The 18,558-nt window shown below is 38.7% G+C and overlaps 1 protein-coding gene across 1 annotated transcript in view; it reads right to left on the bottom strand.

The window, feature by feature from the left end:
* SH3D19 (SH3 domain containing 19) overlaps nt 1-18,558 on the bottom strand; it is a 193,929-nt gene that overhangs the window by 46,059 nt on the left and 129,312 nt on the right. The window contains exons 4-9 of the mRNA XM_086702952.1: nt 17,039-17,119; nt 10,616-10,656; nt 4,539-4,581; nt 2,542-2,680; nt 1,964-2,126; nt 241-1,242 (exon numbers count right to left, since the gene is read on the bottom strand). Coding sequence (XP_086559078.1) covers nt 241-1,242; nt 1,964-2,126; nt 2,542-2,680; nt 4,539-4,581; nt 10,616-10,656; nt 17,039-17,119 — 1,469 coding nt within the window. The remainder of the gene's footprint in view (nt 1-240; nt 1,243-1,963; nt 2,127-2,541; nt 2,681-4,538; nt 4,582-10,615; nt 10,657-17,038; nt 17,120-18,558) is intronic.

Genomic DNA, 18,558 nt, shown 5'->3' with positions numbered 1-18,558 from the left:
TTTCTCCATCTCCATCTCCCCCCATCCCATATTTTCCCTTCCTTCTCTGTCTCTATCTCCTACCCAGCTCCATGTTTCTTAAACTTTCTGTGTTTCTATCTTCTATATACACACATATGCATATGTGTACACACACATACACAACTCAATAACTTATGTGTTAGAAACTAAAACAGCAAGTGCCATTCAAGATGCCCTCTGAGGAGTTTACATTCCCTTCCACTTCTGATTTTTACTCACCCAGAACCATCTCTGAACCAACAGATTCTTCAACCAGGTTCCCGGGTGGGGTGGGTAAAACATCGTCATCAAAACTGATGAGGTCGATGTCCCCTGAAGGCTTGCTTTGCAGAGCTGTAACTGTGGAGTTGGCTGAGGGTCCTTCTCCCAGCGACCTGAATGCTTTGGCCTGTGACGCCACTGAGAGTCGGGGAGGAATGGTGACTGGTTTCAGCAAAGCTGCAGGGCCGGGGTTTTCTAAGGAAACCGATTTCTTCGGCAACAAAGGCCGAGGAACAGGAGTTGGAACTTTCTTCCCACCATCAGGGCTCTCGGCCACAGGTCCCCCTCCAGGAATCTCAGGATTAACACTTCGTATAAGGCCAGCATTTGGTTTCTTTGGCAATTCAGGTTTGGTTACTGGGATGCTCCCTACCTCTTGCGGTGGAGGGTGTGGGGTGAGCCCCTCCCGAGAGGCCACCTTGAGTCTGTTTTCAGTCCAGGAGTCCCATTCTCCAGAAGCTCTGTTAGCAGCTGGTTTGGGAGCCACTGTGGGTTTCCCTGAGGGAACAGCAGGTCTTGCGGGGAGTGTGCGGGGAACAATTTCTGGTTTCACAGACAGTCCCGAGGTTTCTTTATTTGTCTGACCCTCAAATGCTTTGATTCTTGAAACAACACTATTTTGGCTTCGTTCTGTGTTCATAATGTTCATCACTGCCTGACTATCCAAGTCGTTGGTGCTGTCCAACAGAGACTGGGGCTCGCTCGGGGAAGATTCCCTTTCTGTGGCCACAGGGCTAATTTTCTGGTGATTTTGCTCTTTAATGTGACTATCTCTGGCTATTGGTCTGAGGTTGGCTTTTGATCTTGGTCTTGGCACTGGACATCTTGGAGCACTGGAGTTCTCTGGACAATTCTGTTCTTCAGAAATATCAAAGACTATTAGAGGTGGGACATCAGTTGGACGATCACTGGCTGAGACCACTGAGGAAGGATGGAGAGGCTTGAGAGGTGCCTGTAGTGCTGACAAGACCAAAAGCAACAGAAAGAAGTTGCACCATTATAATTTAAAAGAAAAAAAATAGTAGATACACAGATTTTTAAAAAATATACATGTAGAATATCAAGAGATTTTGATTTCCTTAATTGGTAAACAGTAATTCCAAAATCAAGGGGGAGATGTTTATATTCAGCTTTTCACAAGAGTGTTCTTCAAGTTGTATTTATTCATAAAAGAAATATTCATTACCAATTATTTTAAAACACCATTAAATTCTTGATTCTCAGTAGATTTATCACGCAAACACTTTCTCTCTCATCAGGATTCCAACATTTCTTGTTTTACTTTTCCAAAGTAACATACTCTCATCTCTGTTATTCGAACACAATGCTTTTTAAAAGCTTAACAGGACAACCACCTTTAACATCCCATCAAAGTTACATTGCTAAATATAACATCCTTCTCAATGGGAATTCAGAAGATTAGCAATAATACAACCATGAGTTAAAAGGATGATGTTTTTGTGATATGAACTAGGGTGAGTCCCAGAGATTGGGCCTGCGGCTCATGAGAATGATCTATTGTAATAACCACACCAAGTCAAAATAAAGAAAGCATACAGTGATCACAGTGACTGGGAAGCAGAGCTCAATGAATTATGCACAAGTTGCAAATTATTTTAAAGGCTAGAAGCCTACTGATTACTTTCCTAGAACTAGGTCAGAATTAGGGAAGACAAATTACTTGCACTACTTTGAGGCAGATGGTTGTCTATTTCATCTGAAAAGTCAGTCTGAGTTGCAGAAGTAATTGTGTGCCTTGGAGTGGCAGCAGCATTATTATTATTCGTAGTGTTAACTTGAACTTGGTTGATTTCTTTTATGACTTGTTCATAAGATGGTGGGAGCTGCAAAATAAAGAATGAAGATTTTAGACATCTATGGACAAATAGCCAAAATGTTAAACGTCTCACTTTTCTTGTCTTTGAACTTAATTTTAAAAATAAAACGTAGGGGTGCCTGGGTGACTCGGTCAGTTAAGCGTCTGACTCTTTTTTTTTTTTTTTTTTTTTTAAGTTTTATTTATTTATTTTGAGAGAGAGAAAGACAGAGTGAGTGAGTATGAGCAAGGGAGGGACAGAGAGAGGAGAGAGAAGAGAATCCTCCCAGGAGGCACAGAGACTGCTTGGGATTCTCTCTCTCTCCTCTCTCTCTCCCTGCCCCTCCCCCACTTGTGCATGTACACGTACTCTTTCTCTCAAAAAAAATAAACATTAAAAAAATAAAAATAAAATGCAAAGAGATAATGTGATACTTATTTACCTCAGCAGGAACCAGCTCACTGGGCCTCCAAGGGCCTGCTGCAGAAGGTGGGGGAAATCCCAATCCTGGGGGTGGAGCTCCTGGAAACCACGAGGCTGGCCTTAGGGGCTCAGCTGCCACAATGGTAATCTCTGGGCGCCTAGCAGACAAGACCTCAGTGAGGGTTTGCAGGTCGGTAACAAGCTATTGTCTATCTGCAAATTGTCAAAGATTCATGAAAACAACCACCTCTCCCCCAAAAGTTACTTAAGAACTGCCATAATCACAGAAATGACCTGTTTGGCCTGGGCTATCAAGGGAGCAAATGACAGTCATCTTCTAGGACTCTGGGCCTCAATGTTGGAGATGTACCCTGGGCCCACTTAGCTCTTCTTTGGTTGATAAGGATAAGAACTAACTAGGCCCCATACAATCTCTTCATTCCAGGGTTCTACTGTCTAGCCTATACCACAAACATAAATATATGGCAAGGTAGAAAAGTACACCAGTGAAGTACAATTGCTTAGTTTTCTGCCATTATAAATTATATACTCAAACACGATACCATATAAAAAGAATATCCTTTCCTCCTCACCCAACTCTACCCCAATTCAAAGTTATCTTTCTTTGTTCACTTCCAGACTGTGACATGTGTGTCTGTGCTCCTGGTCAGTTTTGTATATGAATTTGATAATTAATCTTTAATACTGAGGAGCCACAGTGATTCACCATTTTCTTAATCTGATTCTACATTCTCATGTTTAAACTTAATACTCAACCTGATTTCCTAACTAATACCAACTGTGTGACCCTGGGCAAATGATTAACCTCTCTTAGCCTCAGTTTTCTCATCTAACAAAAAGGGATGATGACTGATATCTGCTCTGCCTTTCTCTAGCACTCTACAGAAAATAAAAATAAAAATAAAAATAAAAAGCACTGCTATTATCAAAACTGGGCATATACACACATTCTCATGCTAGCCCATAAAACAGTAGAATCTGCTTATTGATTAAATGTGAATTGCAATACCTAAAAACCCCTGCTTACAACTTTTATTTGAATAATAGGAGTTACTAGTTAATAAATGTTAAGCACTACACATGTAATAATCCTTATGACAGCCTTGAGATAGGTATGATTAGCAGCATTTAAAAAAAAAACTTTATTTTTAAGTAACCTCTACATCCAACATGGGGCTCAAACTTATAACCTCCAGATCAAGAGTTGCATGCTCTACTGACTGAGTCAGCCAGATGCCCCTGATTAGCAACACTTTATAGATAGGGATACAGAAGCTAGAAAAGGTTGAGCAGCTTGCCCAGGGTCACACAGTGAGAAGGCAGTGAAGTCAAAATTTGAACTTGGTTATGTCTGACTCTAAAATCCTGTAGATTACTTCTACATTCTTCATTACTGTATACTATAGTCTGTAAGAAATGTGAAAGCAGGGTCCCTGTTTTATAAAATTCCACCCATCTATTTATCCACCTGTCCATGCTTCCATCCATTCTACCATCTGTTTGTCTGCCTACTGGTCCTTCCTTTTATGTACTCAGTGACTTCCTCCTTCCTCTTGCCTTCGCTCCAACCATCCAGCCATTTATCCATTCAGCTATCTATCCAGCCTGACTCTTTCTCCTTCCTTATTCTTCCATTCAATTTTCTATCTTGTCATCCATTTACTTATGCAACATTTACTAAGTAGCTGGGAGGTACAAAGCATTTCTTTGAAGCAGTTACAACAATGTTTTACATATACCAGTTGCTTAATAAACATTTAAAAAATTAACTTCGGTAAATAATTATTGCCAAAAGAACATTTTGAGGTTTGTATCGCTTCTTCTCCCAGCAAAATTTCCATCATTCAAACTTATAGATTAAATTAGGAAATATACCAATGAGGTAGAACATTGCTTATGTTATACATTGCTTATGAAAGAGAAATATTTAACTTGCTAACTGACAGCACACTTTGATTTCATTAGCAGAATATATGACCTCTGTTATAACCATACCTCCTATCTCGATGAAGCTCGCTCTGAAAAGAAGTCCGAGAAGCTATAGAAGAAAAAAAAAAAACTGGTATAGTACAAAATCAGTACATTTAATAAAGGTTTACATTTTTATAGGATACATTATTGGAAAAAATTAACTTATACTTGAAATCAATGAAGATGTATGAATTTTAACATCCACAAGTAGAAAAGCAAATCAAAATTATCTTTTTATATGGCATGAAATTATGGTTATATATTTGAATTACATAAGAAAATACAGATTTCAAAAATTCCTGAAAGCACATTCCATGGTTCTGAAAATAATCTGAAGAATGAAAGAGAAAGGAAGATAGCTATTAAACACAAACTGCTTGGTAAGAGCTTTATGATGATGACATGAATTACAATGGGCAGAAAAAAATTTTATTTTAATCCATATGACTATACTTTTGTCATGTTTATTTACAACTCTATTGCAAAGAAAGTGAAAGGGGTCAAATTTTCATCTATTTTCTAATTTTTCCAGAATTTTATAACGTTTAAATTGTTCTACTACTTAAATTTAAAGAGAATAATAATGTAAAAACTGTTCAAAACACTTTTATAAACATGTTTATAGTACATATTATATACGTGCAGCACAGACTTTTCCTTCAAGCTTCAAACTCAAAAAAAAGCTAGATGGTTGACACTTTCTGCAAATTTTATTTTAAAACTAAGTCAAGTCTTAATCATAAGATCTGGAAAATGGTGTCACATATCACACATATGTGTAACGGAACATTATTCCTATTTTCAAGAAGCACATTCTAATGATTCCTTTAAGAAAATCTTTAAACGCTATACTGCAAAGATACGTGTACAAAGGGGAATTTGTTTCAGATCTAAACTATTTCTATCAGTTGCCTTCATATCTCTTCAGTACTCTACATTTTCAGTTGTTCTGATTTGAAAAGGTTGAGGGTATGAATCCTTTCTTTCTTCCTATTAACTTCTGATTCTCCCTGAACAAGCAGGCTGCCGAGGTCAGGCAGCAGGGGGTGGGGATGGAGGTGGGGGGTGGGAAGGAAACCGAGGCTGGAGTTGAGGCTGTGGCAGCTGACCCTCTGCTGGGCTGGCAAAGTGTCTCAGGAGTCCTAGATTCATACCATTAACTGATATGACTGTTACATTTTTATCAAGAGCTAGACCAAGCTGAGATGCATTTTGTCTACTGGAATAAAAGAGGACAGAGAGGCTCAAGCTCTGAGTGGTGCATCTGATTCGTAAGAATGGGTTCATTAAGTCAGAGGCTCACCAAGCGGGCTACAATCACATCACCACCATCACGACAGCCAGAATCAGCGGACACAACACTATCAAAAGACATTATGTTATTGTCACAAACATACCTCTTCCACGGGGCATTTTTGCTGTGCACTATTCATGAGTGCTAAGGGAAAAAAAGAAGGGGTTATAGAAGAGGAAAGGGAGGAAAAAAAGAGTGAACCAGTTGCCTATGCTTTAAAAGGAATTCAGGAACAGGACTGTTCTGCCATTCCACTGTTTTCCCCCAACTCTGCACACTTTGATGGAAAAGAAAACTTGATGTACCAGTTTCAGAGAGTAAAGAAATCTGCAAAGATATATCTGTCCCGACCGGGACATCCACCCACACAACCCCAGTAAAAACAAATCTACCTACAGTTTTTAACAACAATGCAAAAAATAAAGTCTAAAAACTATTTTGCAAAGTCATTCTGCTACTTCAATAGGGATTAATTTTAAAGTATGAACGCAGTACTTAAAAGGCAATCCGGTAGTCTATTGACATTCTCTCAAACCAGTGGCTTTTCACTTGATTCTCCCCCTTCACACCAGCGGTGGTTAGTGACCACTGTTAGCAGAGCGGTCCTCCCATTCTGGAGGTAGCAGGATGAGCAAGAGAAAGTCTCTCAACCTTACTTGCAGATCTCCTCCACATCCTTTGAGAATCACTGCTTTCCTGTCTCCTGCTTTAAATTTTTTTTCCCTCACATTTACTCATCTATGAAATCTCTCTTGATCCTTATAGGATGACTGACACTTTTTGTCAGTGTTGAACAAATTTAGTAGGTACAAACACTTTAGATTTTCATACAGTGTCTCACACTATTCCTGCTAATTTCTTAACTATCCACTTCCCCTCATTCTCACCTTCCCAGATTACACTGATTTGGTGTAGTTGCTGCCAGGAAAATTCAATTTGCCACCAATGCCCATATAGAGGAACACGTTCCATTTAGTCCCTTCCACAAATTGCATTTCGGATTAAGACCGCAGTTAAAGTTATCGTATCATTTTACAATGACAAGAATTATTTTCAAGTGTTTCTAGTTCATATAGTTAAATTCTAAGTACAAAACAAATTCCTACTCAACTGTTTATAAAAGCCTGAGATCTGGATTTGCAATATTAGCACTAATAAAGAATCCTCCTAAATTCCAACAGGATCATAAGCCAAGAAAGAACCTCAGTGATCATCCTACTCCAATCTTACAGATGAGGAGGCTGTGACACAGAGAGGTTAAATGAATTATCCCAGGTCACACAGCCTATTAATGGGAAGGGCTGGGAGTGTTTGTTCCTTGAAGCAGTTTAACTCCTTTTGGAGCTAGGAGAGCTGGATGTTGATCCTAATTCTAAATAACTCAAAATTATTGACTAAATGATGACCAGAAGAAATAAACACATAGAAGGATTATTATATTACAAGCATCCTTGCTATAGTACCACCTTGCCAATGAAAATCACAATAAAAGAAAATAAGTAACTACACTTGTTTGAGACTGGGTATGAGTTAGACATGTCTGACATGGTAACAAGAACATCTGTGGAGTTGAAAGCTCAATGGCCTTGTAGTCAGAAGTCTGGGTTCACATCTCAGGTCTACCTTGTGAAGCCATTTAACCTTTTCTAACTCAGTGACCCTCCATCTGTAAAATGGGGTTAAACATCTACCATGCAGAGCACTGCTTTACAATTTATGTGAACATTTCCCAACTTACAGCATGCAATGAATTATTAGCTGACTCTAAACTTCAGAATACAATTTTCTCTCAAAAGGTTAATGAAAGGAAAAGTATGAAATTCCAGATATATCCAACTATAATACTTTGCAGATTTTTACCCACAGTATTTAGGGTTCGTGAGGATGAATGCAAAATGGACCTCAAGGCTTGATTGGAAGGAATATCATTATGGAAGAATTTAAAATACAACCAGCGAAGGAATATTGCTTTAAAAATGTGATGAAGTCTTTCTCCTTGCCAGAGAAAGATGACTAAGTATGGGAGAATAAAACAAACATTTCACTGGGTTGGGGAAGACAAAAATTGTTTGCAACTTTTTCTTACAGAATGGGCAAAAAGTGAAAAAGGGGATGACATAATTATTTTTCATTTTGTATTTACACAGCAACACATGAGGTTATCTGGTGTCCTTACCTAAACATCCAGGAATAAACACTACCAGCAACTACTTCTTTAGGGTACGCTAAGTAACTGATACATAAAAATTGAAACACAACTTAGTTTTGTCTTTTTTTTTTTTTTAACGATACCTCAAAGGCAGAGTTCTCCCTTTGTTTCATCTCCTCTGTCCTCTTTGCTATGGCCCTATTTCACCAATTTCCTCTTTTTATGCTCCAGTCTGATCTCTCCACTGATTCCTTCATCATTGCCTGCAAACGTCTCCAAGCTTCCTTATCCTGAACAGTCTATGTTCAAATCTCCTCTCTGCTTGACACTCCTCAGCCCTTCCTTCTTGTGTTTACCACCAAATGCCATGGAAGAGCAGCCTTGCCCCGCTGTCCCAACTTCGACATATTCCATTCATTATTTAAATTGAAGTGTGGCTTCCAACTTCAATGTTCTATTGAAACTGCTCTCTCAGAGGTCACCACTGACCACCTAAGGGCCACATACAATGACCTATTCTCAGCTACCTTTGGCTTGTCATTGCTGCAGCATGAAGAGTTATCTGTGGTTCACTTATTCTTTAAAAAACCTCCTCTCCCTTGACCTTTAAACACACAGCCATCCCTGTTTTTTTCCCACTCCACCGTTAACTGCCCTCTCCTTACACTTTGTATGGCACAGGGGCCTTAAGGTAAGCAAGATCCATCATGGAGGATCTATGGGGAGTCAGGTACAAATTACAATCCCAGACAAAGAAGTCCTAAAATCCAAGAGAGAGGAAAGGTAAGAAGCTAGTAGACAGGACTCGGTCTCTCCTCCTTATTAGCAGGGCAGAGGTTTTTTTTGGGTCATTCATCTTTTGCCCTATGGCACCTTAAAGGCAGAGCTTGGCCTCAGATGTCACTTCCCAAGATTCTGTCCTTTGTCATCTCTAGCCTGTACGTTTTTCTTGAAGTGTTTAGCTACTGCTGCGTTTTGCCTTGATTACCCCAAATTATATCTCCAGCAAAATATTCTTGCCTAAATTCCAGACCCTAATTTTCTTTTTAAATTCTCTCTGTGCCCTGTCTTCTCCACATACCCACCACTTCAAAGTGCTCTAAGGCATGAATTTTTAATTTTCATATCTGAAGTCCCTCCAAAATACACTGGCATTCCCACATCTTTATAATTCACCACCAACAAAAATAAAATGTGAGAAATGTGGAATATCCTTCTGTATTGCCACCTTACAAAATCTGCACAGCAATGGTTCAAATGTATGCTCTTTAGAACCTGTGGATATCCTAAATTTATACCAAATATTACAAATTATGTTTCTAAAACTATGATACATTCTCCTCAGGTGGTGACCTCAGCTCAAACAATGCAAAGAACATCTAAAAATCCCTTTCTTATGGGCAACTTCATTAAGAATGGAGTTGAGACAAGTTCTACCACTTGTCAACTGCAAATCCAACAGGAAGAGATGGGCCTCAGCAGATACTATTTTATTATCCCATCAGGAAGAAGGAGGGTTTTCCTTCTCCCTAGCAAAAGCCCAACCATAACTCAGCCAGTAAGAAGCCACTATATTTTTTACTCCTCAGCTTACTCCCATGGGCTTTTTGTTTATAACAGCCTTCCCATCTCCCCACCTTTTCTCTATAAAAGAATGTTCCTGTCCTTTGTTCTGAAGACTTGCCCACGGTTTTGCTATAGTTTTCGGGTCCTGGATTGCAATTCTCTGCTATTCTTGAACAAATTCATTTTTGCTGGTTAAAAAAAAAAAAATTCCTTCCTTATCTCTGTTTGTAATAGGTAGTCCATGTTCTATTTGAAAAGGGAAATTTGCAGAGACCTATGTTAAAAAGCTTATTAAAATTTTACACCAAGAGCAAGTTTTAACCAACAGGGTTGGTAAAGCTTTAACCAAGAGGTAAGGATGAAAGTACGAATGTACCATTTTGGAGAGAATTCTATTATGGCACTTCTATCTTGTATGTGGAAGTGAGCCAATCTCCACAGGCATTTATATCGTTACTTAAAAACACTGTGGAGAGGTGCCTGGGTGGCTCAGTTGGTTAAGCGCCTGACTCTTGGTTTTGGCTCAGGTCATAATTTCATGATTTGTGGGATCGAACCCACATCCGGCTCTATGCTGACAGCATGGAGCCTGCTTGGGATTCTCTCTCTCTTTCTCTCTCTCTCTCTCTCTGCCCCTCCTTGGCGCTCTCTCTCTCTCTCTCTCTCTCTCTCTCAGAATAAATAAATGTTAAGAAATTAAAATAAAAACACTATGGAAGCAAATGAATCAAAAAGGACAGGGTTTGATATATTTTTTGCATCCATCAGATGTCTCTACCTATGGAAAATGGTTATATAAAATTTATATTAGATCATAAAAATTGAATAGATTATCCAGATTTTTAAAAAGTTTAGTTATAATAAGAGAAAAAATATTATTCTGAGGAACTGGCTTATCAATAAATGAAAGTTGAAAAGAAAGCTGAAAAAATAGCTGCTTGTCTGAAATGGTTTATTACTCCTCAGAAGAAGTGAAAAGCTACTTTTTTGGATTCTTTGTAAGATTTATCAAATACAATAACTTGCTGGAAATCTAGACCATCATTTAAAATATCACAGAGGAAAATACAGAGCAGGAAAAACCAAACTTACATCTCTTGATTACCGCTCTAATGGATGACAAGGGTCCTTGGCTAGAAAAAGAAAGAGAAAAAAACATTATGTATTCATTAATCCTTTTGAAGAAGAATCATTCATAATGCCAGGTCATTTCTGGGACTCAATATGGCATCAAGCAGCAAGTTTGACATATTAGTTTCTGGTTTATCCTCTTTACAAAACATAAATTAAAAAAAATTTTAAATTGCCTTTGCCATAAAATGTTTTATGGGAAATGAGAAGGCTGGTGAAGTATATCTGCAGTGTAAATAAAAATCTGCCTTAAAATTGCTTTCATAGCTACCTACACAGTGCATCTTCCAGTGAAATTGGACAGTGCTTGAAGTCAGGCAGCAATTACATGGTACTCAAAAGAATTCTGACCCTCCTTTATCCGTTTTGGTGTTTGACAGTGAATTCCTATCTTCTTATCTCAGATCAAAATATATCATTTTTATAGTAATTTGACCCAAGGATTAACAGCATTTCTTCCTAAGATTAGATTTAAAACATCACCACCTAAAAATAAGTCTTCTGTTGCTTTGAGTTTTCCTCAGTGTCTGGTTGGTCCTTGGTATCTCTGACTATGTGACTTTGCCAAGTCACAGAAATGCTTATGAGCCTTTATTCATTCACTAGTCAAAACCATCTAGTTGCAAAGGTTTATACCACTAGTTTGTAAGACTCTTTTTTTTTTTTTTAATCTTTATTCAAACCAGTTGGACTAATTCCAGTTGGAATCATTTAGGAAAAATATACAAACCTAAAAAATTAATGATAGGATTTAGGAAAAAAAAGCCTTCTTGTTTATAAAATTCTTCACTTTGTTTCTGAATGCTCTTAACATTTAGGCTTATTTTTGATTACTAAATTTATGCTGATGGTAATCTGTATAAATCCTCTTGCTGTTTCTTAAGTAGATAAGATAATACTTCAGGAAGCTGCAATAACGTATCAGTTCATTATATGGGAGGGACACTTTAAGAATATACTGTTCTGCCAGACCCCCACTCCCCCCAAATTAAGCAAGAGGAGATCTCCAAGGCTTATGAAAGTAGGACAATAATATAAAAACATAAGTGTTTTCAGGGCGCCTCGGTGGCTCAGTTGGTTGAGCATCAACTTCAGCTTAGGTCATGATCTCATGGTTCTTGGGTTCAAGCCCTGCATCGGGCTCTGTGCTGACAGCTCAAAGCCCGGATCCTGCTTCAGATTCTCTGTCTCCCTCTCTATCTGCCCCTCACCCACTTGTGCTCTGTCTCTCAAAAATAAATTTTAAAAAACGTTGAAAAAGTTAAACATGAAAAATGTTTTCAGCAATACTGATTTATTGTGTTAATTAGATTTAAAAAAAATTTCAAGTATAATTAACATACTGCTATAGTAGTTTCAGGTGAACAACATAATACTTCAACAATTCTGCACATTATTCAGTGCTCATCATGGTAAGTGTACTCTTAATCCCCTTCACTGTTTCACCCATCCTCTGACCCACCTCCCTTCTGGCAACTACCAGTTTGTTCTCTGTGTTTAAGAATCGGTTTTTTGTTTTCTCTTCTTTTCTTGGTTTTGTTTAAGTCCACATATGAGTGAAATCATGTGGAATTTGTCTTTCTCTGACTGACTTATTTCACTTAGCATTATACCCTCTAGATCCATCCACGTTAGTTGGGTAAGCAATGCTCATTTTTAAAAACAGTTCTTGAAGGCTTGTGTAAACAACTACTTGAAAAAAATTAGTATAACATAGAAGAGATTAACAGTACTAAAATGCAAATAGGTTGACTGAGGGTTGTAGGAGAAACTTCTGGATGCAAAAGTGGAGAGACTCTATAAAGTAATTAATAGAATCAAAATCAGTACCTAGAGGCAGGGCCAAGAAAGTCAAAATTCCATGTGTATGTCCAGGCAGAGCATGTGGAATGTCTACATCATTATCTCCTTGCTCATTACCACTGATTTGGTATAATGTTGTTATTATTTACCAGTTTGCTGTTACCTTTGTGAAGGAGGAAGGTGTACTGATTGGAGCGGAACATGGGGGTGTCTGGGTCAAACCGTCCCCCTCCCAAAATGGACACGTTGAAATCTAACCTCAGAAAATAACCTTTTTTTGGAAATAGGTTCCTTACAGATGTAATTAGTTAAGATGAGGTCATACAGGACTAGAATGGTCCCCTAATCCAATATGACTGCTATCCTTAGAAGGAAACCATGTGAAGACAGAGACACACAGGAAAGGCACCATGTGACAATGAGGCAGAGACCTGCAATGATGCAGCCGCAAGCCAAGAAAGCCAAAGATTGCCCACAGACCACCAGAAGATAGCAAGAGGCAAGGAAGGATTCCCCTATGGATTTCAGAGGGAGCGTGGCCCTGATGACATCTTGCTTTTTTAGACTTCTAACCTCTGGAATCGCGAAACAATAAATTTTTGTTGTTTTAAGTCACCCAGTTTGTAGCACTTATTATGGCCGCCCTAGAAAACGGACATGTGGAGTCTTCTGGGGGCTGAGTAGATGTGATAATTAATTGAGCTGTACCTTTCGTGTATGTATGTTACACTTCGATAAAAAGTTGGGGGGGGGCCTATGGGGGTGGCAGAAACCTTGGCACAAAATAATTTTGACTGAGGTCAGCCAAGGTTCTATAATTCTCAAGATTTATAAGCATCATGATTAGGCTAATTCCATAAACCAGCCAGCCAGCCAGGCAGCTAGCCAACTAACCAATCAGTATCTTAATGTCTAAAACAGCATTTTCCAAACTCTAAAGTGTAAAGTTCTCCCTTCTAGGTTAACAGGTTTTGTGGTAGGGAAAATAAAGAAGGCCTGTGGTCAAATACATCTCCATGGGAAGCAGTTTTGGGAGATGCTGGTGTAACTTCCTGGCTGTGTAGTGCATACAATTTCTGTATCTCAAGTGTAGCTATGGATGCAAAAGATGTCTCTTTTTCTCCACCTTTATGTAGAGCAAAGGCACAGTGAAGTTACCACTCAGTAGTCTTAACATAAAACCTCATGGGAGTTATTCCTCAGCATAAGCTCAGGTTCATGTCTTAGCTGGGAACCTCCAGGAAGGATGGCCACTATGGGACAGTAGACATGGCCATAGAATCACTGATCAGAGGAGGAAGCAGTAGAGCCCCGTGGTTGAGAGAGTTGGTTCCAAAGTCCCATTGTTCATACGTACTCCTGGTGCCTCTACTTGTTAGGTGGTGTAGCTGTGTGCAAATTACTTAGCTTCTCTTCATGTTTTTTCATGTATAAAATCAGGAATAACTTAACTCCCTCATGAGATTGTTGTGGAGAATAAGAGGGAAAATCCACTAAAGCATCTTACACTGGCCCTGGAATGAAGTGTGTGTTCAATAATACACTATTGTTATTGCTGTGATTATAATTACTGATGTTTTTTCGTTATCTTAAGGGACATCACAAAACATCTGACAACACATACGACCCTTGACAGGTTTCCATGTTGGGGTGTGATATCACATAGTTTTTATGTTTTTCAATTATTTTTTTCTTTGTGATTACTTTGCTCCCCTCTGGTTTCTGCTATTGCAAGAGAGCCTGAGCCTATGCCACTCCATGGCAAAACAAAGGACTGCCAAATAGCATCTTCCCTCCATTCTAAATGTATGAGTCTATGTGCTGGCCCTTGACAGAGTTGACCCAGAACTTCTGCCTTCTGCTCTTCAAGTGCTGCGGCCCCTATCATCAGGTACCTTTGTTTTCTGGAGGGCAGATAAAACCACTCCTGACATGTAACAGTCAAAGACCCACCAGGAGGGAAACAAAGGGTTAGGGGAAGTAAATGGCTTTCAGATTCTGAGAGAAGAACCAAAAGCTGAGGTCAAGACAAAGGAGTGTCAGGTCTAATTCCTGATGATTTATCTTCCTCTGGGACTTTGGGGGAGTATCCAGCCATTCAGAGTCCCTTTCTATCCTTTCTTCCCACTCTTTTACAATAAGCCCTTAGGCTGTGTTGAAAGGTAACGATCTACTACTGCGTTTGCACACAGCCTTAATTAGTGTTAAGGTGCTTTTAAGAAAGAAAATTGCATCTTAAAAGAGATTCTTAACCTGGGGTGCCTAGGTGGCTCAGTCGGTGGCTCAGTGTCCGACTTTGGCTCAGGTCATGGTCTCATGGTTTGTGAGTTTGGGCCCTGTCTCAGGCTCTGTGCTATTAGCACAAAGCCTGATGCCTGCTTTAGAGTCTGTGTCTCTCGCTCGCTCTCTCTCTGCCCCTCCCCCGCTTACACTATCTCTCTCTCAAAAATAAATAAACATTAAAAAAATTAAAAAAGGAGGGGCGCCTGGGTGGCTCAGTCGGTTAAGCATCCGACTTCAGCTCAGGTCATGATCTCACGGTCCGTGAGTTCGAGCCCCGTGTCGGGCTCTGGGCTGATGGCTCACAGCCTGGAGCCTGCTTTCGATTCTGTGTCTCCCTCTCTCTCTGACCCTCCCCTGTTCATGCTCTGTCTCTCTCTGTCTCAAAAATAAATAAACTTAAGAAAAAAAAATTAAAAAAAAAAAAGGAGATTCTTAACCTAATGAAATTAATTTCTAATGGTAAGATTTCAGCAATGAAGATGATGATGAAAACTGCTATCATTACATGTGCCCAAACACATTGATCTTTTTTACAAACGAAGAAAATAAGGCTTAGAGGTTAGGTATCCTGTCTGCAGTCACACAGCTGCTAGTGACAGAATCAGCTGTGAATAGTACCATCCGATTACAGTCAAGTCTATAGTTCTTGCTTGAGTGGATAGGTAAAGGTACCTAGATGCTTTTCAAAGTTCACTATATAGGCAAGTACCCTCAAGCATAAAGTTAATTCAAAAAATTTCACAATGGAATCTCATCCAGATTTTGCAGATGCAGGAGAAAACAGAAGTTACTAGTTTTGATACTGTCAAAAACAGCAACAACAAAGCAAATCATGATAGTCATTCTTAATCTCACCTAAGAAAATCCAACCTCTCTTTTTATTTTGGATCATGTTTTATTTATCATTCTGAAATATTCTAAAAAATATTAATACAACTTTCAAAGCAACAGCTTGTTTCCAAGTTTTAAATAATTTCCCCTGCCCTTCTCTTTGGCGAGGAAAAACTTTTCGCAAACCAGTAAATGAAGTTTCTGAATGTGGCTAGTTTGGTACACAAATCAGAATGCCTCCAAGTGCCCATCATCGCCACCACATCTGGTTTTGGAGTTCCTTCTCTGTGCAGGGGCAACTGAATATATTTTGAAAATACACTGTAAAAACCCTCAATTAAAGCCATGGTACATGATTAAAGTACCAGTCGGTAAGGTCCTTAGCTTGACAAAGGGTAAAGCTAGTGTGACCTAGAGGTGTAGCCCTCTGATTAAGCTGATAAACCTGCCAGTGAACATAAATTTATCTCTTTATACCATCTTTTCCAAAGGCTCTCAACATTTGGATTCATTTCCATTTCCTAGCAGAAAGGTTTAATCAGATTGGTGTGATTTTTGCAGGTTGGAAGAGGTATTCTGGCTCATTCATTCTCACACAACCAATGCTTATTACATATGTAGTATGTAATATTTTACACACACACACACACACACACACACACCACTAGGAATGCCTTGAAAGCATAGACTGCTCTCAGTGAGAAAGACAAATATTGCAACTGCCTTTCTATTAACACTATGCAAGGGTAGGCACAACGTGCTACGGATGCAAAGAAGGCATTTATCACTCAATCTTGGAGTCTAAGGAAAAGCTTCAAAAATGTCACATGTGTATTGACTGAGACAGAAGAATGTGTGGGAAGAAAGGGTCTGTATAGGGAGCATCAGGCAGTATGTACAAAAGACTATGTATGAGGGGACAGTTGAGCACAGCATACAAGGAAGTCATGGTAAGACATAAGAAAGGACTGGAACTCAAATGCCATGCCAAAGTGAGAAGATGCTAGAGAGGGAAGTATTAGTGCCAGGCATCACCAGCCAGATTAAACACTAAGAATCTATGGGGCAAGGACAGGACGGCAATGTATCTCACAAGCAAGTAAGAATTTATCTGGGATATCTCCTTAGAACAAGCATTGTTAACTGTAGCTGGTCTGTATGTTCAAACCATGGTATTTGCCTGTCTTTAAAAAAAGCATTTATGAATAAACCCTGGACTGCGAATATTCGGTTTGAAAACTGTGGGCAGATCCACATCTGTTCTGTTCCTTTTTAGGAACTACATATATTGGTGATAGGCTTGGTACACTAATATTTGATGAGATACATAATGAGTGGAGGTAGGAAAGAAAAGATAAGAGAGGTGAGCAAATGGAAGTTTTTGGAAGTGATGTAAAGGTAATAGAGAAGTCCAGGGTGTCTTATTTATGCAGGCAATTATTCATCTATGGAGCTCTCACTACGTACCTGGCATTATACCACAATTGGGGCACCAATATGAATATACAACCTCTGCCCTCAAGAGGTATGCAGTCACATTGACAAGATCTATAAATAAAAGTTAAAAAAAAATGTGAAAAAATGTTTCACAAGGTATTACGAGACCTTGGGATAGGGGTGTCTAAATTTAGTTCTAGGAGAGTTGAAGAAAACACAGAGCTGATGCTTGAAGAGAGCTAATGCAAGTTCTTGTCATTGGCACTACTGGCATTTGTTAAGGAAGAGAGCTTGTCCTATTATAGGATGATTAGCAGCATCCCCAGCCACTACCTACTAGATACCAAAAGCATACTTCTTCCCACCCACTGCCAGCTGTGACAACCCAAAATATCTCCAGACATTGCCAACTATCCTCTGGGAAGGCAGGAGTGAGGGGGGAACTGCCCTCACTTAAGAACCACTAAGTTAGTGACAACAAAACAGAGTGATAGGATTTATATGGACGGGAAAGAAGATGACTTTGTCATTACTGGTTGCCAAGTTGGTGGTAGCAGTAGTGGGATAAAATTGGGGGCTACATATAAAAGAATGAAACAAAGGCAATGAGAAGGAAAGAAGAAAAAAGTAACAGAAATATCTAGCACCAATAACAGTTTGAGAAAAGTGGTACTATGGCTCTACGAGGTGGAAAAACAAAACGAGTCTTTCTACGAAAGAACATATGAAGCCAGTCATTCTATGAAAAAAAAAAACCTTTTAAAGTCAGCTGTTTATAAATCAAGGATTACCTGCACTTAAAAAAATGATACTTATTTTAGGACTCCAATAAACAAGTCTTTGACTTACTGCATTTCAAAAAAACAAAACAAGACAAAACACCCAAAACCCCAAAATCAAAAAACCTTACATATACTTTTATAAACAAAAAAAGCCTTGGATCAACCTTGATTTGCTTCTCAAAACAGAAAGCAATAATGTTATATAATAACAAATACAGTAAAACCTTGGTTTGTGAGCATAATTTGTTCTGGAAACATGCTTGCAATCCAAAGCACTTGTATATCAAAGTGAATTTCAAGAACCACTGGCTCACTTGTGATCATGTGACATTCAGTGTCACATACTACTTGTATTGCAAGACATCACTCATTTATCAACTTAAAATTGATTAGAAATGTTTGCTCATCTTGCAGATCACTCGCAGAACAAGTTACTTGCAATCCGAGGTTTTACCTTGTGTTTTCATCTTGGGTATCTGTCAAACTTTTAATAGCCTATACTACCTGCTAGAATAAGGTATTATTATGTAATGGGAGACGAAAATATGAATTAGTAAATGATATTGTGCTACAGAGACAAATATAAGGCTATAATGCCATTTTAATAATGTCTAAATTAAGATCATCATCATAATATGTAGAACCATATCTGACAAACTGTAGGAAATGAAAAAGAATAAATGTATTACTTAAAACTAATGAAAACAAATTACCTATTCTTTCTAAAATTCTGATGAACCTCCATAGTTTGAAATTTGGGTATATACT

The sequence above is a fragment of the Puma concolor genome, chromosome B1 (assembly GCF_028749965.1).
Source record: "Puma concolor isolate L17-30 chromosome B1, mPumCon1.1.hap2, whole genome shotgun sequence".
Classification (NCBI taxonomy): domain Eukaryota; kingdom Metazoa; phylum Chordata; class Mammalia; order Carnivora; family Felidae; genus Puma; species Puma concolor.
Note: the sequence above shows the minus strand (reverse complement) of the source record. Positions and strands in the feature narration are given on the sequence as shown.